The sequence below is a fragment of the Copadichromis virginalis genome, linkage group LG20 (assembly GCF_057382275.1).
Source record: "Copadichromis virginalis isolate Kocher_CV1m ecotype Utaka linkage group LG20, C_Virginalis_male_GT1.1, whole genome shotgun sequence".
NCBI classification, from domain to species: domain Eukaryota; kingdom Metazoa; phylum Chordata; class Actinopteri; order Cichliformes; family Cichlidae; genus Copadichromis; species Copadichromis virginalis.
Genome location: NC_140637.1, coordinates 26,160,977 through 26,185,588, shown reverse-complemented (window position 1 = coordinate 26,185,588; position 24,612 = coordinate 26,160,977). Strand labels below are relative to the sequence as shown.

Below are 24,612 nucleotides of genomic sequence, written 5' to 3'. Positions count from 1 at the left end.
CTTTTCAAGTGTGTTATGAATAAATCTTCTTTTTTTCGGTACCGGTACTAGTTTTATTTTGTTGTATTCATCCGCGACACCTTAAAGGCCGGTCCATGAAAATATTGTCGGGCATAAACCGGTCCATGGCACAAAAAAGGTATGCTAGGGTGTTACTGATTGACAGTGCATATTGTTACTGAAATCTGTTTAAGCCTGAGCTACAACCAAAATTAGGCTTTACAGAGGTATACTGAAAGGCTACAACTACTAACTAGCAGATTCAATACATCTGCATAAGTGCAGACACCCCAGATTTCAACAATGTATAACCTTAAAGCCCAGAGACATGCCCACAGAACAAGTAACTAAATAAAGAATTATTTCAATTGAAGTCAAAAAAGTGATGAAAGTGGAAGTAAAACTTGGGTTACCTTGTAGACATCATAGGAGTCAATGCGCGTATCAAAACACATGTAGAGGTTGTTGAGCATCTTCACTACTTGCAATGGAGTACAGGACGCAGATATAGAGGTGAAGCCCACAATGTCTGAGAAAAAAATGGTCACCTGGAACCAAAGGTAGAAAAGTAGTTCCATTACTATATAGAATTACTGTTTGTAGTGGAAATATAATAGAAAACATCTAAAAGAGAAATAAAATCTTCAGACGGAGAAAACGAAGTTGAACTTGTACCAGAATTATGGGAAGATAAAACTACAGAGAAAAAAAGGAACATCTTGTGATCCAGAGCGTATGGCGTTATGTGTCAGACATGGTGACCGCAGTGTTGTGCCATGGGGATGTATGGCTGCTAAAGGAATGTGCCACTACTGTTTACTGTTGATGCAACTGCTGAGAAGCAGCAGGATGAATTCTGTAGTATACAGGACTACACTTTCTGCTCAGATTCACCCAGATGCTTATAAACTGAACTGAGTGACTATGAATAACAACCAAAAGCAATTTTAAAGTTTCTCAAGGCAAAGAAACTGTTGATTGCATTGTTGTCAATTCATGAGAGCATGCTTTTCAGTTATTAAAGATGAAACCAAAAAGAGGGAGACACACAAACAAGCAGCAGGAGAATGGCTGTTGTAAAGGCCTGGCTAAGCAACTCAAGACATGAAAGGCAGTAACGGAGGATGTACATAGGTTCAAGACTTTAGGCAGTCACTACCCGAAAAAGAAAAAGTTTACTTGGATATTAGGAAACATTCTTGTATTAAATTTTTTAAATTGCTTACAGATGTTTTCAGATGAAAGATGTCCAAAACCTGTGGGGTTACACTATATATATATATATATATATATATATATATATATATATATATATACCCCAAGAAGGGACCAGTCCCATCCAACTACCGACCAATAACCTGCCTCAGTACTACATGGAAGCTCCTGTCAGGCATCATATCGGCTAAGATGAACAGGCACATGGGTCAATACATGAGCGGGACACAGAAAGGAATTGGCAAGAATACAAGAGGCGCAAAACACCACCTACTGGTAGACAGCCGAGACTGCAAGACCAGACTGACCAACCTGTGCACTGCCTGGATTGATTACTAGAAGGCCTATGACTCAATGCCCCACAACTGGATATATATATATATATATATATATATATATATATATATATATATATATATATATATATATATATACATTAGGGGTGCAACGATACTCGTATCGATATTGAACCGTTCGATACAGTGCTTTCGGTTCGGTATGCATATGTAACGAACAATACTAAATTTTTAATTTATTTTATCAACTTTCCTTCTGACGATGCTGTCTGTGTTGAGCGCTCAGTGGATCTGCGCTCGACAGTGTAGCCTAGGCAGAGTAGTCGAACGCAGATTCACTGAGCGCAGGGCAAGCTAGCGAGACAGAAGTTAAGCTCTCCTTGCAACATGGCAAATTGAACCTCCCCCACCCTCATTCAGATCTGGCATTTGGAACTATTTTGGTTTTCATGTGACGTATGACACTGAAGGAAGCGTGTCATGGACTAAAGTAAAACAGTATGTTGGATGTGCCACGCAATGCTCAATTACATTGGTGGGAACTACTGCGTTAGCGCAGTTAGCTCGTTAATGTGTTGACGCTGTCCAGCCCCACGCACGGGGCGATCCGCGGTAGCTCGTTAACGGAGATTTGCCGTGTTGTGGCGTTAACGTCATTTCAACGAGATTAACGCTGACAGCACTAGTGGGAACACAATAATTATGACTGCACATTTACTCCGACATCATCCTAGTGCAAAGACAAGTGGAAGCAGACAAAAACAACAAGCACGCATGATACAAACTTTACCCGAGTCATTTAGACAGCCGTTAGCACATGATTCTCCTTATGGGGACCTGATATGTTTAATATGCTGCTGAGAATATAGCCCAGAAGAAGCGTATAGTATAGCTTTTATTTTGGAAAGAGCCATTTCTCTGTAATAAACTCTCTTTTCCAAAGATGAGTGATTCCTCAATCAGATACAGGGCTCGCAAAATCGCTAGCCCGACGTCCCGGGGCTAGCGATTTTTCCAGTCGGGCTACCAAAATCTATCTCTGCCCTGCCCGTCGGGCTATCGTAGGAAGGAAAAATATATGTCAATGCTTTTGCATTCTTTCTAAATGTAGCTGGGTAATTATGTCATTGGCATCGGAGAGGACTGTCAATATGTGACATATTGAAATCGTGTTTGAATTTGCGCTTGTTTTTTGCTTTCACTTTAGAAATCGCGCGAACTGTGTATAGAGAGTGACAGTACTGATTGGTATGAGGCTAGAGGCTAAGATCCAGGTAGCACTGAGGGAGGTTAGCCAACTATCGGAGTTGCAGAAAGGCGCGATGAGGAAGGTGCCTAAGAAGTACAGGAAGCTGTCCATCCATTCCTGAGGCCTTGGAAACTGCCAAGCAACGACTCACAGCCTTGGCCAGCCGTTTGAGGAGGTACACCAGAGAGATAGAAGACAGGAGAATAAACCAGCTGTTCTCCACGGAACCAGCCAAGGTGTACTCTCAGTGGCAGGGGAACAATATGAGAACAGCACCACCAAGGCTGGAGACGGAACAATACTGGAAGAGCATATGGGAGAAGGACGCAACCCATAACGGCAATGCTCAGTGGCTAGTGGATCTGAGGGCAGACCATAGCGACCTTCCCGAACAGGGTCCAGTAACCATCACAGTGGCAGATATCCAAGAAAGGGTCTCCAGTATGAAAAGTTGGACAGCACCGGGCCCTGACATGGTTCACGCCCACTGGCTGAAGAAGCTGACTGCACTCCACGAGCGCCTGGCAGCACAAATGAACCAGCTGCTAGTTGACGAGAGACACCCGGAATGGCTAACCGAAGGCCGGACAGTCCTGATCCTCAAGGACCCCCAGAAGGGACCAGTCCCCTCCAACTACCGACCAATAACCTGCCTCAGCACCACGTGGAAGCTCCTGTCAGGCATCATATCGGCTAAGATGAACAGGCACATGGGTCAATACATGAGCGGGGCACAGAAAGGGATGGGCAAGAATACCAGAGGCGCAAAACACCAGCTACTGGCAGACCAAGCAGTCAGCCGAGACTGCAGGACCAGACTGACCAACCTGTGCACTGCCTGGATTGATTACAAGAAGGCCTATGACTCAATGCCCCACAGCTGGATCCTGGAATGCCTAGAACTACAGTGGGGCAAAAAAGTATTTAGTCAGCCACCGATTGTGCAAGTTCCCCCACTTAAAATGACGACAGAGGTCAGTAATTTGCACCAGAGGTACACTTCAACTGTGAGAGACAGAATGTGAAAAAAAAAATCCATGAATCCACATGGTAGGATTTGTAAAGAATTTATTCGTAAATCAGGGTGGAAAATAAGTATTTGGTCACCTCAAACAAGGAAGATCTCTGGCTCTCACAGACCTGTAACGTCTTCTGTAAGAAGCTTTTCTGTCCCCCACTCGTTACCTGTATGAATGGCACCTGTTTGAACTCATCATCTGTATAAAAGACACCTGTCCACAGCCTCAAACAGTCAGACTCCAAACTCCGCCATGGTCAAGACCAAAGAGCTTTCGAAGGACACCAGGAAAAGTATTGTAGACCTGCACCAGACTGGGAAGAGTGAATCTACAATAGGCAAGCAGCTTGGTGTGAAAAAATCAACTGTGGGAGCAATCATCAGAAAATGGAAGACATACAAGACCACTGATAATCTCCCTCGATCTGGGGCTCCACGCAAGATCTCATCCCGTGGGGTCAAAATGATCATGAGAACGGTGAGCAAAGATCCCAGAACCACACGGGGGGACCTGGTGAATGACCTGCAGAGAGCTGGGACCAAAGTAACAAAGGTCACCATCAGTAACACACTACAACGGCAGGGAATCAAATCCCGCAGTGCCAGACGTGTTCCGCTGCTGAAGCCAGTGCATGTCCAGGCCCGTCTGAAGTTTGCCAGAGAGCACATGGATGATACAGCAGAGGATTGGGAGAATGTCATGTGGTCAGATGAAACCAAAGTAGAACTTTTTGGTATAAACTCAACTCGTCGTGTTTGGAGGAAGAAGAATACTGAGTTGCATCCCAAGAACACCATACCTACTGTGAAGCATGGGGGTGGAAACATCATGCTATGGGGCTGTTTTTCTGCCAAGGGGACAGGATGACTGATCCGTGTTAAGGACAGAATGAATGGGGCCATGTATCGTGAGATTTTGAGCCAAAACCTCCTTCCATCAGTGAGAACTTTGAAGATGAAACGAGGCTGGGTCTTCCAACATGACAATGATCCAAAACACACCGCCCGGGCAACAAAGGAGTGGCTCCGTAAGAAGCATTTGAAAGTCCTGGAGTGGCCTAGCCAGTCTCCAGACCTCAACCCCATAGAAAATCTGTGGCGGGAGTTGAAAGTCCGTGTTGCTTGGCGACAGCCCCAAAACATCACTGCTCTCGAGAAGATCTGCATGGAGGAATGGGCCAAAATACCAGCTACTGTGTGGGCAAACCTGGTAAAGACCTATAGTAAACGTTTGACCTCTGTTATTGCCAACAAAGGTTATGTTACAAAGTATTGAGTTGTATTTTTGTTATTGACCAAATACTTATTTTCCACCCTGATTTACGAATAAATTCTTTACAAATCCTACCATGTGGATTCATGGATTTTTTTCACATTCTGTCTCTCACAGTTGAAGTGTACCTCTGGTGCAAATTACTGACCTCTGTCATCATTTTATGTGGGGGAACTTGCACAATCGGTGGCTGACTAAATACTTTTTTGCCCCACTGTATATAAGATCAACAGGACCCTGAGAGCCTTCATCAGGAACTCAATGGGGATGTGGCGGACAACACTGGAGGCCAACCTCAAGCCCATAGCACAAGTCACCATCAAGTGCGGGATCTACCAAGGAGATGCTCTGTCCCCACTGCTGTTCTGCATAGGCCTGAACCCCCTCAGTGAGATCATTGACAAGACTGGCTACGGATACCGACTACGGAATGGAGCAGTTGTCAGCCACCTCCTGTACATGGATGACATCAAGCTGTATGCCAAGAGTGAACGAGACATCGATTCACTGATCCACACCACCAGGTTATACAGCAATGACATCGGAATGTCGTTCGGGCTGGAGAAGTGTAGTCGGATGATAACAAAGAGAGGGAAGGTAGCCAGAACAGAGGGGATCAAACTACCAGAAGGAAACATTGCAGACATAGAGGACAGTTACAAGTACCTGGGGATCCCGCAGGCGAATGGGAACCATGAAGAGGCCACTAGGAAAGCTGTAACCACCGAGTACCTGCAGAGGGTCAGGCAAGTCCTGAGGAGTCAGCTGAACGGTAAGAACAAGATCCGGGCTATCAACACCTACACCCTGCCCGTGATCGGATACCCTGCTGGGGTAATAGGCTGACCAAAGGAGGAGATAGAAGCCACTGACATCAAGATAAGAAAGCTCCTTACCATGCATGGGGGGTTTCACTCCATGCACAGTACACAGTATGTACCACCGGCAGATAGAGGAGGTGGCTGATATCCAGAAATCCTACCAGTGGCTGGACAAAGCTGGACTGAAAGACAGCACGGAAGCACTAATCATGGCAGCACAGGAACAAGCACTAAGCACAAGATCCATTGAGGCTGGGGTCTATCACACCAGGCAAGACCCCAGGTGCAGGCTGTGTAAAGATGCTCCATAGACAATCCAGCACATAACAGCAGGGCGCAAGATGCTAGCAGGCAAGGCATACATGGAACGCCATAACCAAGTGGCCGGCATAGTGTACAGGAACATCTGTGCCGAGTATAACCTGGAAGTCCCGAGGTCAAAATGGGAGATGCCCCCAAGGGTGATGGAGAATGACTGAGCTAAGATCCTGTGGGACTTCCAGATACAGACGGACAAAATGGTGGTGGCTAACCAACCGGACATAGTGGTGGTAGACAAACAGAAGAAGACAGCCGTAGTGATCGATGTAGTGGTTCCGAATGACAGCACTAGGTACGGTGACTTCCAAGCTAGGCGAGTGGCTCCAGCAGATCCTGGGAAAAACATCGGAGATCTCTGTCCAGAAGAGCGCAGTCCTAGGAACAGCTAAGATACTGCGCAGGACCCTCAAGCTCCCAGGCCTCTGGTAGAGGACCCGAGCTTGAAGGATTGACTGCCCGCAGGGGCGAGTGGGGAATTTTTTTTTTTTTAATATATACATACTCTATATATCGCTATATGTGATGTTGAGATGAACTGCACTCCTGGAAGTGCTTACAAAATGGGTATTATTAAAACCTGATTCTTTGATCCCCATAACAGAACAGAGAAAACCCAACTCAGAGTGGTCAAAACATTTTATATTTAATTCAATCATCTTCCAGAAGAGAGAGCCTTGCACAGCCCAACGCCAATTGCAGAATCCCTAACATTAGAATCATAAAATGTGTCTCATATAGGTGTTATTTTGGTACTTTACACGTCACACAGTTTCAACAGCTCCTAATATGGTACAAGTTCCTCTTTTCTGTCTGGCTTCCCGTATTTATTAATATGCTTGTATAGCTCTAGACTAACTTCCTGTTTTTCAGTCTGGCTTTAGTAACCCCCAAATTACATTAATCCACTACAATTTTGGATGCATTAATACTGTGATTTGAAATGTCCTATAATTCAAATAGAACATCCAAAATGTATCCACTGATTGTGCAAATTGTCTTTCTGAAGTTGTAACTTTTATTAAATTGTCCTTACAGCTTATAGTCTGTAAGGACAATCAGCATAGAGCATACAAAATGAACGGTCAAGTCTCCAGTTCATGCTAATAAATAAGTAAATAAATAAATGGAAAACACCAGAGTGTGAGGTGACAGGGGACACTTTAGTGTACAGTGGTTCCTCGCTATAATGCAGCCTTTCGCGGCCTCGCTGTTTTTTTAGGTGCAATTTTCCATGCTTTTTTTTTTTTTTTTTTACAGTGCATTGTGTTCTGTGTCCTGATTGACAATGGTCTACAGCCAATCAATCTTGTGCCGTGTCTCCTGTACAGTACAGAATGCGTTCAGCTTGTCAAATTTACATAAATCTTTGTTCGCTAGCAGTGTGACTCTGAAGTGCTGTACTGTATGTTTGTAAGCTTTCTCCCCAACAAACACAACAATGTTGACAAAATGGTGTGTCAAAGGCACCTGCGGTAGCACCCAAAAGGCACAGGAAGATTTTTTTTTTTTTTTTCAAAACAGTAGGGCAGGGTTTTTTTTAAAGATGTTTTCTAAGCTTTCTCTTTTTGTTTATGTCTTCTGTGATCTTTGGGGCTTGTTCTGAATTCTCACAAGAGGACAGTGTTGGCCAGGTAAATGTAGGTAATAGGACTGGGACTAGCCAGGATGACTCAGCCAGGACTGGTGTCCTACACCACCACATGTGTGCTGCTTAGCTGTCCAGTCCACTCAATACGGCTGAGGTATGAGGTATGTACTGTATGTGTGAACGAGAAGCTGTACGTTTTTTTAAATAACCATATGAATTATACTGGTGTTTCTGACTATCGCTCATTGTATTAGGGTCATTTAGAGAACTGTTTGCTCCCATTGATCTTTCTTCTGCCAATTAATTTTCATGGTAATACGATAACATGACATTGAGACTAACTGACGACTGTTTCCTCTTTTGTTTACTTACAATTATTTTACATATGATTTGACAGCGCATGATTTGTCAACTTCTATATTCTTCCCTCTCTGATATGTTAAGTTTGTTATTTTAGCCTAATAATGTCCTCCCTCACTAACATCTCTTTGAGCCTGAAAAGCCTCTTCTTCTTCTTCTGGGTCATCTTTTGGCTGTTCCCTTTTGGCGTCACCACAGTGGAGCATCTCCCTCCATCTTATACTACCTGTGACACACCAACCATCTTCGTATCTTTCTTTCCTGTAATATTCTCGATATTCACAAGCTATTGTGAAGAGCTATTTGTGTATATGAGCTATTTAGAGCTATTTCTTATATTTTGTAACTTTGGAATATATTGTATTATTTAATTTAGTTCAGTTTGTTACTGTTCTTATTGTCTGGGAGCAATTGTAACCACATAATTTCCTGAGGCATTAATTCTGATTTCATGACAAGCCTCCTCTTTGGTCTCACTCTTTTCCTCCTGCCTGGCAGCTCCATAGCAGATCAACATTGGTCTTCTGCTTGACTATCTCCAGATCTGCATAGAAATTTCATTGTCCTATATTTGGAAGATTGCTTTTGAAATGTTTAGATTGTTTTTTTTTGTATATTGAAAGCTATGTCAATGATTAAACATGAATATATAAATAATTATTTGTGTGATCTGTAATTTGGAACAGAAAATGCAAAACATGAAAAAAGTCTTAGTATTGGCTAGTTAAAAAATGTTTTTTTAATCAAGCAGTTTAATTGAGTTAGTGATACCAGGAACCATAGTAGTCCATGGTCACATTGAAGGATCCCTGAAACTGCTGGCTAAGAAAAAATGGGTCCCGACAAAACGGTGTTCCTGTCTTTGGGAATGCATAGCAGTGGCAGACATGGGCTGAGGCTCACCTGCGGCTTGGCAGCGTGCAGTGGGGTCCTGCACGCTGCCCTCCAGCGGACGCAAGGCAGGTCCCGTGGGTGCGCAGAACCCAAACTCTACTACAGCAGGTCCCTCCTGCGCTCTGGCCACCGCCGACCTCTGACTCCGGCTGCAAGGGACTCTCCCACATGCTGTCCGCTGGCTTAGGTCAAGCACCACAGTCCAGCACCTTGACCCCCGGGTCCGGCAGAGCAGGTCCCTCTGGTGCTCTGTCCAATGGGTTGGGCTGAGCAGGTGGTGGAAACTGAGGTTGCTCGACTGCCCTCCTCTGTGGAACAGGAACAGGTGAAGGCACCTGCCGGTCACCAACCGCCTCCCATCTGTGGATGGGGGTGAGGTCAGCAGTCCGGAGCAGTCCGGATATCAGCCACTCCACTGCAGTCAAGGGACACCGGTGGTGTCGGCCAGGAGCAGACTTTAGCAGCCAGACTCTATATCAGGTGTATCTGGTGCTCACTCCGGTTCTCCAGTTCCTCCACCTCTCGGGGCGACACCGCTGCCTTCTCCCTCTGCGTGGCCACCAGCTCAGCCACCATTTCAGGATCCAGTTCAATCCTTTTATATGCAGGGGAGAAAGATGCAGCTCAGGTGTGTCCGCCTCCCCCGCAGCCTCACCACCGACCACGCCACAGAGACCTACCACAGGTGTAACACAGCATCACTGGTCAGTAAAGCCCAACAACAACTACTTCCTCCGCAAGCTGAGGAGAGCACCTCAACACCTATTATGAGCACCTTCTACAGAGGCACTGTTGAGAGTATTCTCACCAGCTGCATCACTGTGTGGTATGACTCTTGCAAAAAGCTGCATCGAGTAGTGAGAACATCCGAAAGGATCGTGGGCGCTTCTTTTCTCTCCCTCCAGGATATCTATTGCACACACCTCACCTGAAAAGCCCTCTACATTACAGGTGACTCCACTCATCTGTCCAACAGCTTCTTCAGTTTGCTGCCATAAGCAATGCACTTGATTTCTTCTTATGGTTGCCTTTGTCTTCACAGTTACCTTCATTTCCCACTTACTAACCTTCAGCACTTCCCGATTCACTAAATTACCTCCATCTGTGCTCTTCTCTCGCTCATTTTCTTCATCAGCTGATAAAAGTACCCCTTGCATCTTATCAATACACTTTTTCATCCCTTTACTAGTCAATTTCCCTACATTTTATGTCAGGTCTGTAGTAAGAAGCGGACCCAAACACAGTGGTGATTTCCCCAAATTCCACCCAGTGCTTGTGTCCATGGCATGAATCGTGAATCTTCAATTCTCTGTACAATGGCTCCGCCCCCATGACAAACTCCATTCCCAAATCTTAGTGAGAAAAAAAAAACATCAGTCTATCGGGCAAGCAGTGCGCACACAAAGTTTTCACTAGCGAACAGGGGCTTTAATGACAAGTAAACTCAACGATCTGGCATCGACTGAAGCTCAGCCACACAGTTAAGTAGGGAGGCTGATGACGATGACAATCAGCTGCAGCTGGTGAGGGCTGTGAGCAGCAGGTGTGGCAGACTTCAGCCTGGGAATACTTCTCGGTCAAATGACGCTTGAAACCAGACTTCCGGACACACACATCAAAACACAGAAACACACAAACAGGGTAGGGAACTGGGAGGTGAGCCGAGACAAAACAAATCACACAGACATAACGGGCAGGTCGAACGGCGAGGACATTTAAATTCACTTCCTTGCCTTTCATTCTCTCTCACCGGTTCTGAACATGCATTCACCCGCTCCTCTAGTTCTGTCTTTAACCAACAATATCACAACCCAGGCCCTGACCGGTCGAGTATTGAAATGTTGATGATGTGCATGTTTGGTAAAGAATCAAACAGGGGCATCTGGGCTTGTGGCTGGCATTAGGACTACACTGGCTTGTGGCCATCTTGACTTTTTGATTTAAAATCCACTGTGGGGTTGTGTGGAGGCAAAATTACAGTCTTTGTCCAGAAAATTTTGGACCTGACTCTATAGGCTCATCCGTACTGGCTTCACCTGGGATACATGAAAAACATTATGGATCTTGATGTTGTGGGAAGATTCAAATAAACAGTTACAGGGTTGATGATAGACTGCATTTCAAAAGGACCACTTGTAAGAGAGCCAAACCTTCTGGCCAGCTTGGTAGGAGGGAGCTGGAACACAACGTTGATCAGCCAGATGCTTGTTGTGTTACACTGACCTGAGGAAAGCTGCCTGTGTGGTCCTCCATAAACGGTGGCAGCGGTGTGTGTGTTGCTGCATGGAGGGTACAGCCAGTTCTCCCTCTGTGATGGTCAGAAGAAGAGGTTGGTATCCCAGGGACGCCTCAAAAGGTGACCCTGAATCCTCCCTTAGTTATGCTGCAATAGACGTAGGCTGCCAGGGGATTCCCATGATGCATTGAGTTTTTCCTTTCCAGTCACCTTTCTCACTCACTATGTGTTAACCCTTTAAAACTGGTCGGAGTGGGTACGCTCTGTTTTGCGTAACTAGTTTTAAATCCCTGTAGAACTGCAACCACATAAGCTAGCTCAATAATTTTTTTTTGCATAAGAAACCGGAGGAGTTGTACTTACATCTTATGCCATCAGCTTGCCATAGGTCACGGTTTCCTTCCACATATAGCTTTGCAAAACAAAGACATAATATTCCAGAAACACGCTTCGCCAATCCGATCAGCTATTCATAACACTTCCTAGTTGGAATAGAGGTCAGCGTGAGCTATCGCATGTCCACCATTACCTGCCCAAAACCGGAAGTGACGTCATTTTCACAGAAAATGTAGTTTTTTTTTACCTTTGGGGCCTTATAAGCCTACACTGGTGTTTTTAAAAGTCATGTTTGACTTTATGCTTTTCTGTATAGTTTCTGGGATGCTTAGAACTCAAATTGCACTGCAGGAAATAGTTTAATTTGATGCACATGGAGGTTTTTTGCAAATTTGCATTATAATGGGGTGGCTGTAGCTCAGGCGGTAAAGCAGGTCATCTACTGATCGGAAGGTTGGTGGTTCGATTCCCCTAGTCTGCATGCCAAATATCCTTGGGCAAGATATTAACCCCAAAATTGCTCTCCGATGCATACATCGGCGTATGAATGTGTGTGAATGTTACTTAGAAAGCACTTAGATCAATGTGCTTGTGCGAATGGGTGTGAATGGGTGAATGCACAAGTTGTGTAAAGCGCTTTGAGTGCTCAGAAGAGTAGAAAAGCGCTATATAAGAACGAGTCCATTTACCGTTTAATATTTTTTCTTCGTTTTTCCTGCAGTATATAAAAATTGCTGTATCTCAAAAATAAAACTATGAAGACACTCAAAATAAATTTCCTGTTGTTGGAAACTATTTTGTGCAACTTTTTTGTATTTCCAGTTTTGAGGGATAAACCTCTTAAATTTCTCTAACTAGAAATATATGTAAAAGTATATATTTCTTTTTTGTAGTTTATTGCACTTTTTTGCAATTTGCGTAACTATTATGCACTTAATGCATACATAGTATTAAAGTTTGGGCTATAATGGTTGTATTAATGTATAGCAACTTGAAATGCTCCCAAAAATGGCACTACAGCATGTAAAAATATAAAGATAAGCTCTGGCGGACTTGGTTCTATGGTAGGTCTTAAAGGGTTAATAGACTTCTCTGCATTGAATCATACTTGTTATTAATCTCTGTCTCTCTTCCTTTATCCTGTCTTCCTTCTCTCACCCCAACCAGTCGCAGCAGATGGCCCCGCCCCTCCCTGAGCCTGGTTTTGCCGGAGGTTTCTTCCTGTTAAAACTGAGTTTTTCCTTCCCACTGTTGCCAAAGTGCTTGCTCGTAGGGGGTCATATGATTGTTGGGTTTTTTTCTGTTGTATAATTGTACGATCTACAATTGAATTAAATTGACCCTGCAAGGGTTCAGAGAGGGGGATTAATGGAAGCCCCAACCTCTTGGCGAGGGTCTCATTGATAAAATGTTGTTCTGCCCTAGAGTCAACACATTTTCAGTCAGGCCTGTCAGTATCCCCACAGCTACTGATGGGCAGCATCTTTTAGCTGCGAGGGGCAGGAATCTGCAAAATGCCCCTTCTTTTCACCTACAATCTATCTTATTCTTCAATCAGGGTAGGACAGCTTGGCATGGCCGAACTGCATTGGCTATTCCTACCAGTCCACCTGCTCGTGTTCCACCTAGCGCCGGTCTGCAGACAGAGACCCTTTCCAGGGGCTCGAGCTTCTACCAGCCTGCCGAGGTCCACCAGTCCATTTTCCATACTCATGCATATGATCATCTGCCCTGACACACATAGCAATGAAAGCATCCAAAGATTTGGGCATTTCTTTTGTAGCCAACTCACATTTAAACTCCTCATTTAGGCTGTTCAGGAATGCTCCAGGGAGCGCTTTCTCCTCCCAACCCATCTCCTCACCCAAAACCCAGAAGTCCACTGAGAAATCTGCCATGCTTTTTCTGCAACCTTTATCAAAAACCTTTATCAGAATTTAGCCAAAAGGTCATTATATCATCACTTATTATGATGGCGGCGCGTGAACAACGCGAGGCTCAGTGTCTCTCCAGAATCTGCTATTTAGCGGTTTTTTATCTACTTTTAACCGGATTATTCGTCCAGAATTGCTGTGCGTTGCTGACCTACAGCAGACAAGAGCTTCTGGACATCTGGACTCATAACTCCAACAGTTTTATCGCCGATCTCCGACTCATCCCAGAGATCTCCAGGACACCGGAGGCTGCCCACTCTCCCTGGCTGGGCGGAAGTGCACGCAGACGGCGCAGAGATCGTAAACAAAGGCGAGGTAGGCGCGGAGGGCTACGGGCTACGGGCTAAGCTAAAGCTAACACCACACCGGCTGCCTTTACCCAGTATTTTCCTCGCCAATGTCCGTTCTCTGGCAAACAAAATGGATGAGATACGGCTCTCCATCACTAACAACTGACGGATTATGGACTCAAATGTCATGTTTTTCACCGAAACATGGTTGAACAACAGCTGCCTGGACAATGTTATCGAGTTAGCAGGACGCCACACACACTGAGCCGACAGGCTAGCAGATGACTCCGGCAAGACCAGAGGTGGAGGTTTGTGCATTTACATTAACAATGCTTGGTGCATGAACTCCACTACTACTGAGAGTCACTGCTCACCTAATGCGGAGTTTTTAATGGTCAAATGCAGACCTTATTATCTCCCCAGAAAACTCACTTCGATCATACTCACTGCCGTGTATATCCCCCCCGATGCTAATGCTAGGTTGACCATGAAAGAACTTTCTGCAGCCATTAACAAACACCATAATAAACACCCCAAGGCTGCTTTTATTGTTGCTGGCGACTTCAACCACACCAACTTAAAGACAGTCCTCCCCAGATTCCACCAACATGTCTCCTGCCACACCAGAGGAGACAAGACTTTAGACCATGTGTATTCCCACCTGGCTGGAGCCTACAAAGCCACACCCCTCCCCCACATTGGACAATCGGACCATCTCTCCCTGTTCCTCACACCTAGGTATTCACCACTCATCCAACGTGTGAAACCTGCTGTGAGGACAATTAAAGTGTGGCCAGAGGGGACAGACGCAGTGCTCCAGGACAGATTTAAAAACACAGACTGGAATATGTTCACCCACACAGACCTGGACCAGTACGCCTCATCTGTACTGGATTACATCTCCGAAACCACAGACAGTGTCACCACCCAGAAACGGATCACCATGTACCCCAACCAGAAGCCTTGGATGAACCGGGATGTTCGTCTCCTCCTGAAGGCCCGCAACACTGCCTTTAGGTCAGGAGATGCACACGCCTACAGTACAGCCAGGGCTAATCTAAAGAAGGGCATCAAAAAAGCCAAACACCATTACAAAAAGAAGGTAGAAGAACACTTCTCCAACTCCAACCCCCGACGCATGTGGCAAGGACTCCAGACCATTACAGACTACAGGACCACCAAACCCTCCCCCGCATCCTCTGATGTCTCCTTCCTCAACGAGCTCAACAACTTTTATGCTCGTTTTGACCGAGGGAACCCCACAACCACAACCAAAGCAGACATGACGCCAGACCACCAACCTCTGACTCTCTCCCCCACCGATGTAGGAGCGGTGCTGAGCAGGATCAATGTCCACAAGGCTGCAGGTCCCGATGGCATCCCCGGGCGTGTTCTCAGAGCGTGTTCTGGGGAGCTTGCAGGAGTGCTCACAGACATATTCAATCTGTCCTTGGCCCACGCTGTGGTACCGGCCTGCTTCAAATCCACCTCCATCGTCCCGATACCCAAAAACTCCAACCCATCTTGCCTCAATGACTACCGCCCAGTAGCACTCACCCCCATCATCACTAAGTGCTTAGAGCAGCTGGTCCTAGCACACTTTATATCCTGTCTCCCCCCCACCCTGGACCCCCACCAATTCGCATACCGCCAGAACAGGAGCACAGAGGATGCAGTCTCCATCGCACTGCACTCTGTCCTCTCACACCTGGACAACAACAACACATACGCCAGAATGCTGTTTATAGACTTCAGTTCAGCATTCAATACAATCCACCTCTCACAACTCATCAGGAAACTGACAGACCTGGGCATCAGTTCCCTCATCTGCAAATGGTTACTGGACTTCCTGACCAACCGCCCCCAACATGTCCGGCTGGATAATCGCTGCTCATCTACAATCACAATGAACACCAGTGTACCACAAGGCTGTGTGATGAGCCCTTTCCTCTACTCCCTCTTCACCCACGACTGCAGACCTGCTGATGGTTCCAACACCATCATTAAGTTTGCAGATGACACCACGGTGATTGCCCTCATCAGTGACAACGATGAGGCCGCCTACAGGGAGGAGGTGGATAGTCTGGCTGAGTGGTGCGACAGAAACAACCTGCTGCTTAACACCGAGAAGACTAAGGAGCTCATCGTGGACTACAGGAGGAATGCTGACCCACATCCACCCATCCACATTAAGGGGACGGCTGTGGAGCGTGTGAGCAGCTTCAAGTTCCTGGGAGTCCACATCTCCGAGGATCTCATCTGGATGACCAACTGCTCCAAGCTGGTCAAGAAGGCTCACCAGCGCCTCTTCTTCTTGAGGACTCTGAGGAAGAACCACCTGTCCTCAGACATCCTGGTGAACTTCTATCGCTGTACCATCGAGAGCATCCTGACCAACTGTATAACAGTCTGGTATGGGAACTGCTCTGCCTCGGACCGGAAGGCGTTGCAGAGGGTCGTGAAAACTGCCCAGCGCCTCGCTGGAGCACCACTTCCTGCCATAAAAGACATCTACAGGAAGCGGTGTCTGAAAAGGGCTGGGAAAATCATCAAAGACCCCAGTCACCCATCACATGGATTCTTCACCCTCCTGCCCTCTGGGAGGCGCTACAGGAGCCTCCGGACTAAGACCACCAGGTACCGGAACAGCTTCTTCCCCACAGCTGTCAGACTCCTGAACTCTGCCTCCTGACATCTGACCCACGTTAACACATGGACTGAACATACACACACACACACACACACACACACACACACACACACAATGGACAACTGTACCCTCAAACACACAATAATAACATGGACTGAACCACCACTCACAACCACTAGCACTTTATATAGCCTCTGTAGAAATTATCCACACCCTCACTTATCTTGACTGCACTACTGTATAGCTCTGTGTAAACAATCATTCTGTACATATGATAATTTTTAACCCTACAACTGTTTACAACTTGCATAGTTCCCATTTCTGTATAGCTGTATATCTCAGATGTCTGTAAAGTTATTTATTTCATATTCTGTATAGTTTTTCATATTTATATCCTGTTCATATCCTGTACATAGCTTGTACTCACTACAGCCTGTACATACCTATAGTTATAGAATATTCACAACATACTTCATACCGTGTACATTATAACATACCATAATAGACCCATTTCTGTAATATACTTACATATCTATATTATTGCTAATATATATTGTAATATATCTATATCACTAAAGCACTTCTGGATGGATGCAAACTGCATTTCGTTGCCCTGTACCTGTGCATGTGCAATGACAATAAAGTTGAATTCTAATTCTAATTCTAATATGAGATCTCTGGGTGAGTCCTTGGTACTGCTTGTGCTCATTTCAGCGCTCGCCCCGTCACCAGTTCCACCACAAATGAAACCTTGGCACAGTCTGAAGCATAGGCTTGACTCTGCTGTCTGAAAAGCACATTGCATGAGAAAACCTGCACTTTTATCCAACTCTGTCAATATTTTTTCCGACACCAGCAGCGGATGCTCCCAAGGAAAGGGTGAAGGGGAGGTAGAGGACAGGCAGCAGGAAGGCAGAGAGGGTGGAACATTTTCTGCCATGGTGAGGTTGAAACATACATTTCAGTTTGGTAACAACCTGGAGGAGCACATTCTGTTCCTTTGAGATATGCTGCAGCATTTTCTTATGGCGATCCAAAAAATCTGCCTGAAGTGACAGCTCTCGCTGAACAGGGCTCGAGTCCACTGGGTCCTTTGCTGGCTGGATCATTCTGTCAGGTCTGTGGTAAGAAGCGAACCCAAACGCAGCACTCTTCCAACACAAAGTTTTCACTAGCGAACTGGGGATGTACTGACGAGTAAACTCAACGATCCAGCTTCGAATGAAGCTCTGTCACACAGTTAAAATAGGGAGGCTGCTGACGATGACAATCAGCTCCAGCTGGCGAGGGCTGATGAGCAGCAAGTGTGGCCGACTTCAGCCTGGGAATACTTCCCGGTCAAATGACACTTGAAACTGGACTTCCGGAAACACACACATCAAAACACAGAAACACACAAACAGGGAAATAGAGAACCGGGAAGGGAGCCGAGACAAAACAAAGCACATGGACACAACGGGCAGGTCAACCGGCGAGGACATTTTAATTCACTTCCATGCCTTTCATTCTCTCTCACCGGTTCTGAACATGCATTCACCTCTAGTTTTGTCTAGCCAACAATATCACAACCCAGGCCCTGACCGGTCGGGTACGGAAATGTTGATGATGTGCATGTTTGATTTGGCAAAAACTCAAACGGGCATCTGGGCTTGTGGCTGGCATTAGGACTAAACTGGCTTGTGGCCATCCCCCTACCTGGGTTCAATTACATCACTTCTTGACTTTTTGATTTAAAATCCACTGTGGGGTTGTGTGGAGGCAAAATTACAGTCTTTCTCCAGCAAATTCTGGATATGACTCTAAGACATTGATTTTTAAAATAAAGGTACTGTTATGGCAATAGCTTAAGAAAATGCACTTGAAGACATTAAAAATCCTCTTTTTTAACATTATATAGAGGACATGGCAGTATGAAACATATACAAAAACCCACACACCTACAGTCGATTTAGAATCACTAATTAACATAACGACATACATGTCTTTTATAAGAGACAGATAAGACGAAGCTGGAGTACCCAGAGAGAACCGCCAATCCCCACACAGAAAGGCCCAGGCTGCATTCAAACCCTGGAGCTTATAGTATGAGGCACCAGTGCCACCACACCACCATGCTATCTGAAAGCAAATGCCAAATGTCTAGCAAGTGATAGTTTAATCTTTGATGTTTGTTTTTTTTAAAGGATCAGTGCATAGGATTTATAGGCATTTAGCCATAAGTTTACAAATTCAAACTCACTAAATATACCTTTCACTTTCCAAAACGCAAATGCCTAGGGGAGCCAGCATAACAGAAGAAGACCCATCCAGGTCATCGTACTATAAGGAGCTTGGAAAGAAAAGCGTCTGGACTTCTTTAGGTTGCTTGAAGACGTTTCACCTCTCATCCGAGAAGCTTCTTCAGTTCTAGGGTCAAATGGTGGGGAGTCCCAGATTTAAGCACCGTGGGAGTGTCTCCTCAAGAGGGACAATGGATACCCTATGATTCTCTACCTAAGCATACGAGCCGAGGTGTGAAAACAGGTGTGGGTCACAATCAGCCACGGTTTCGGGTGAGCTCATTGTGAAACCCAGCCCCACCCTATCATGTGATTTCCTGAGGTCAGATGGCCCAGGGTGTGAGTGGGCGTTAAGGCGTCTGGGAAGGGATCTCAAAACTGGATTATAGATGGCAGACAGTTGGTGTCGTAAGCCACTGCCTCTGTTCAAAGATGGTCGCTCACAGTGGACATACTGTCAAATGGCTTCTTTCACTCCTTTTTCAAACCATCTGTCTTCTCTGTCCAATATGTGAACATTGGCATCCTCGAAAGAGTGACCTTTGACCTTTAGATGCAGATGGACCACCAAGTCTTGTCCCGTGGAGGTGGCTCTTCTGTGTTGTGCCATGCGTTTATGAAGTGGCTGTTGGGTCTCTCCAATGTAGAGGTCTGAGCATTCCTCGGTACACTGTACAGCATACACCACATTGTTAAGTTTGTGTTTAGGAGTTTTTCTTTTGGATGAACCAGTTTTTGTGTGAGTGTGTTGCTGGGTCTGAAGTACACTGGGATGTTGTGCTTGGAGAAGACTCTCCTGAGTTTTTCCGATACACCGGCTACATAGAGGATGTCACTAAGGAAGGAGGCACGTTGTACAAAATGCTCAGGGTAGAAATGCAACATATAAGACCCAGTCCATTTAGCTAACAAAAACAAGGCAGTTTGTAGGTGATTGTAAAGAAAAGATGAGATAATTATTTATATTACCCTTCAGTTTTGGCACTGGGCCCCCCCTGTAGCCTGAACAATGGTCCTTTATATAGAAAGTCAGTAATAATATCTTGAAATATCAGAGTTACATTTTCAAGTACCTCTCACTTTGTCTTTTTCATATCTGACTTTTTGTCATCTGAGTACAATGTGTCAGCTTGCAGCTCAAAGTCTAGGATTTTTCCCATGGTTAGCCCACAAGCGGTATTACAGCTTATGTCCTATATCATAGAGGGCTTTATATTTTATTTTGGTATCTCTATCCTGTTCTCAGTTGAAGTGTTCTCCGTTTTCATTTAGTTTGAAACAAATTAATAAGGGGTATAACATTTTCCTCCTAGAATACTCTAGAACTTGAAATTTGTTTAAAATTTACCCTATCAAGCCATATTCTGTAATCGCCCCACAGCCCTGTTCAGAGGGCTTTTTTGCTACAGCTGCTTCAAATCTCTTCAAAAAGCCAGATGCAATTTTCACTCATACGATGTTTTATCTTCCAATGAATATGCAACAGGGCAATTATAGACAATTATGCTAACAATAGCAACAAAGGCAGCAAACACACACACATTCATTGTGTATTTGTGTTTGCAGATCTTCCAGAAGTAACCCCCTCGCAGCAACATCCCACAGCTCTCACAGCCGCATATGCTCTGGATTTGTTTGGTTAAATGATCAAAGCAAATGGCAATTGTATAAGGTAAAGGTTGTTGTCTTCCCTTTCTTTGCCAAACTTGCAACTTACATTTAAGATTTTAGGTTTTTGCATCATCAGAGGAATAAAAGTTGAAATGAGCCCATACTGAAGGCTTTGTTTTTCATTAATCTTTGTAAACTAGTAAAAGATTACTCTTAGAGATATAAAATCTCTTTCCTCTCAAGAGGACTCTCCATTTATATGAACAAACTGGAGTCTATTAGATAGATATGATACAAACTACTGCAGCGCAGTACCTGTAATACCTACAGCATGTTCTAATCGCTCTAATAGGACATTATGGTCAACAGTATTGAACGCTGCACTGAGGTCTAGCAGGACAAGCACAGAGATGAATTTAAATTTAGGGGTTTTCAGAATCAGATTCTTCTAATTATAAAGCTACTAAAGATTCAGACACAAAGCCTACCTCATTTCTGCAGATTAATTTTCTTATTTTGTGTTTTTCCTGTTGCACATTTCTAACTTTTCTTTTATTTCATTAGAAAATGTACAAATTAAAATGACACAAGATACAATAAAACCTGACTGCATAAACAGTTTCTAATGGAGAATTTATTTTGAAACTGTTCTGGTGTATAATTTGTTTCCAATGACAGGCAAGGAAGGCTGGTCCATTGGTCCAATCAGGTTTGAAGGGGGATTTAAACACCAGCAATCCTTCACTGTATAACCTGGTATAGTCATAGCTACCTCTTGCACCAACCTTTTCGTAGCTCTCAGCTTCAACATGTTTATGCTGGCGGAGCTGTTTGGCAACTGACTTTGGCAGCATTTGGTGAAGCAGATCTTCAGCCAGCTGCCTCTGGTGCTTAAGGTCTTGTGTTTTCTCCTTCAGACTGTGGGCATAGTTCTGTATCCACTCTGTCATCTGTTTGAAAGAGAACATCACCACAGGGTAGATAAGACATGCCATGGCCAGCAGGCATATCCTCATACTGAGGCCTGAAGAGATGGATCGAGAGCCCGCCCTGAGAGCCAACACTGCACGATCAAATAAACACTGCTGAGTGTTTGTCAGAGCTTGAATTCCAGTGTGAGACCCAGACAGACGTTCCGTACTTGTGCCAGAGATCTGCCATTGACTTGTGTCAAAAATATAGGAATGCTGAACATCCAGCGTAGTGTTTATCTCGTGGTCTATGTTTTCTAGCCAACAGTCATTCAGTTTCTCTGTCAAAACCCTGGCAAAGCTGAGGTAGCTCAGAATGTATGACCATCTAAACTGGAAGCCAGTAGGAGTTTGCATGTGGCCAAAGTCTCTCAACTGGTGGTTGAGCTCAATAAATGTGACCAACAGTCTTGCAGACAGTACATCTCTCCAATTAGAATTCTGTTTGGCCTTTACCAAAGTATCTTCTACTGTACACCAGACGTCAAGAAGTCTTTCAATAGCCAGTGAGAAAGCAAGAATTCCACTTTCACTGGTAATGTTTGTATCCTGTGAAGTATTTAAAAATCCTTGAATGCTCCTCACTAGCTCTTTGCAAAAGCTAGGAAACTCAGTACTGCAAGGAATCCCGATGTCATTACTTCGACCCACCAGTTTGTCACAGTGATTATCAAAGATGAGAAAAAGCATCTTAGGAAAACTTGCCTCAGCTGTCTCATTCCCTACTTTTTTGGAAAATAAATGTCTCGTCTTTTGAAGTTTACTGACAAGTTGCAGGAGAGTTAGAGTCTTGCATGAAGTCAGCTCGCTGTAAGCTGCTTCTGTAGTGTACAGCAAGTCAAAGTTGGAGTTGACGTCGATGAATACAGATCCGAGCAGGGCCATGAAAGAGAGGAGGCAGGCTGTCAGAATTCGACGAACAGTCTGGTTGCTGCCTGAATGGGAAAATATGGAACATCTGCAAAAGAAGAATACAGTTTGTTTAATGTGCTTCAGACTAACTATCCAATGCTAAGTACTGTCTAAATGCTAATTACAGGCACTGTTTTTGTTCCTTTTAGACAAATACCGGTTTCTAGACTCTGTATTTTTAAGCTTTAATGTTATTGCGCCCACTATGCTGGCACACATGCGAATTAGTGCTAAGTGACACATTAAAAAAAACAAGAATTGAACCACACAGCTCATAGCAGGCCATGTTATTTGTCAGGTGAATATGCAAGTGCATATTATTTGCATTACAAATATTCCAAAGGACATCACTACCAGACGTTTAACTGGGTTTTAGTCCTTTTTTAAAAAAAATGTATTTTGCTGGGACTGTTGCAACACATCATACAACATGTTGTTGTTGGGTATTTTTAATATTAGTGGGAATAATCTCACTATATGTTATTGTACAGATACATTCTTTATTAAAATGGCCTGTATTTATATAGCGCTTTACTAGTCCCTAAGGACCCCAAAGCGCTTTACATATCCAGTCATCCACCCATTCACACACACATTCACACACTGGTGATGGCAGCTACATTGTAACCACAGCCACCCTGGGGCGCACTGACAGAGGCGAGGCTGCCGGACACTGGCGCCACCGGGCCCTCTGACCACCACCAGTAGGCAACGGGTGAAGTGTCTTGCCCAAGGACACAACGACGAGACTGTCCAAGCCGGGGCTCAAACCGGCAACCTTCCGATTACAAGGCGAACTCCCAACTCTTGAGCCACGATCGCCCATTATTACTGTTATATTTAGTGGTAGAATCGTTACAAAACAATAGATCCTATTATGTGCTATTGTCAAATATTATTATTATTATTTCTCAAGGACTGATATAGGGACACAATTCTTGCCCCAAATCATTTGACTCTGTGGTGAGATGGCTGCTTTTACTTCTGTCAGGCGTATGTCTTATGGATCTTGAATTATTTATAATGTTAAAACAAAGTCCTAAAAACACCTCCCTATTTAAGTGAGGGAGGACAGGAATAGATTAATTAACAGAATGTAGAATCGGAGAAATTAGAAAAATTCTAGTGAAAAGTGAAGATTTGCCTTCTTCCTGTGTACTCTTTGGTCTGGACCCATTTGAGTGCCCAGTATAGTCCTATTATAACTTGATCATGGATTTTCAGAGAAAAGCAGGGGAATGATCTGAAAAGCTTGTGTTCAGGTCATTCACCTGACCTGAACACAAGCCTGGAGACGAGCTACTTCAGTTTTTGTTTTTATTATTTTATCATGACGATATAACTTGTGGTTGTGAATTTATTAACTTTATCAAATGAATAGTGCTGAGTAGCATTTTGTAGATTTAATTAAGTGAAAGCCTCTTTATGAGGTACACCAGGCACCTCCCTTCAGCCTTTTTAGCCAACCTAAACTGCCAGCTCATTAGTAGGAAGCCTCAGACCAAATCCCTCCACAACTTCCACATTACTTTTCTTTTTGTTGTCACTTTTTTGATTTTCACCGAATTTTTAATTACTTGGTGTGATGTCGCAGTTTCTCAGTGCAAAACAGTTATATCTTATAGGACAGAACACATAAACCTTAACTTTAATGTTGTTGAGTGTAGAGGTCCACCAATATTTAGATGTACTGTGAATAAAGCTGATAATCTCTTCATATTCTTTGTTTAGTGCAAACAAACTAAGCAAACTCTTGTTTTCCGCTAAATAAGATGCAAACTTATCCAAATAGTCATTATTATGAAAACAACATAAACATGCCCTAACTGCAATCTGTCAAGTAATCAGTCAGCAGAATCTACAGCAAATGTGGAAAATGTATTTATTTATTTAATTTTAAAAGAACCATATATTCCAAATGTCTGCCTGTGTTTGGGGGGTTTTCTCGGTGTGTCCTAACTTTCTGTCTCACCTGCACAGCTGACACTCGCTGCCCGCATCGTGTTGCCTCCCCGGAGCGACTCTGCTGTTCTTTATGAACCTTCTTTTGAGAGAAGCTGAGGACAGCGTCCCAGATGCAAAACACTGTTTTTTCATCAAGTCCAAGGACGTCATGAGACTTGTGCTGGAGCTGCTGTTATTTGATTCACCGCAGATGATAGAAGCTGATAGAAGCCAGCGCATTTGTGGCCTTAAAAAAGTTAAATACTGATAAAAAATAAATGTATTCATTCAAATAAAACGCATTTAATCCAAAACACACATTAGGTTAGTTTTACCGTAAAAGCTGTTTCTGCCTTTCGTAGCTCTGTGATCGCCGGCCTGTGCGGGATGTAGTACGCAGCCTCTCTCCCGAGC

At 44.4% G+C, this 24,612-nt stretch overlaps 1 protein-coding gene across 1 annotated transcript; it reads right to left on the bottom strand.

The window, feature by feature from the left end:
* Positions 1–262: 262 nt before the first annotated feature.
* LOC146684934 (uncharacterized) lies at positions 263–24,270 on the bottom strand. The gene is made up of 7 exons (XM_085442978.1): positions 24,227–24,270; positions 21,048–22,300; positions 13,233–13,338; positions 9,533–9,630; positions 9,045–9,395; positions 414–529; positions 263–271 (listed from the first exon to the last, which is right to left on the bottom strand). The coding sequence occupies exons 2-7, from the start codon at positions 22,225–22,227 to the stop codon at positions 263–265; spliced, it is 1,860 nt and encodes a 619-aa protein (XP_085299104.1). The 5' UTR covers positions 22,228–22,300; positions 24,227–24,270.
* Between the last annotated feature and the right edge of the window lie 342 nt (positions 24,271–24,612).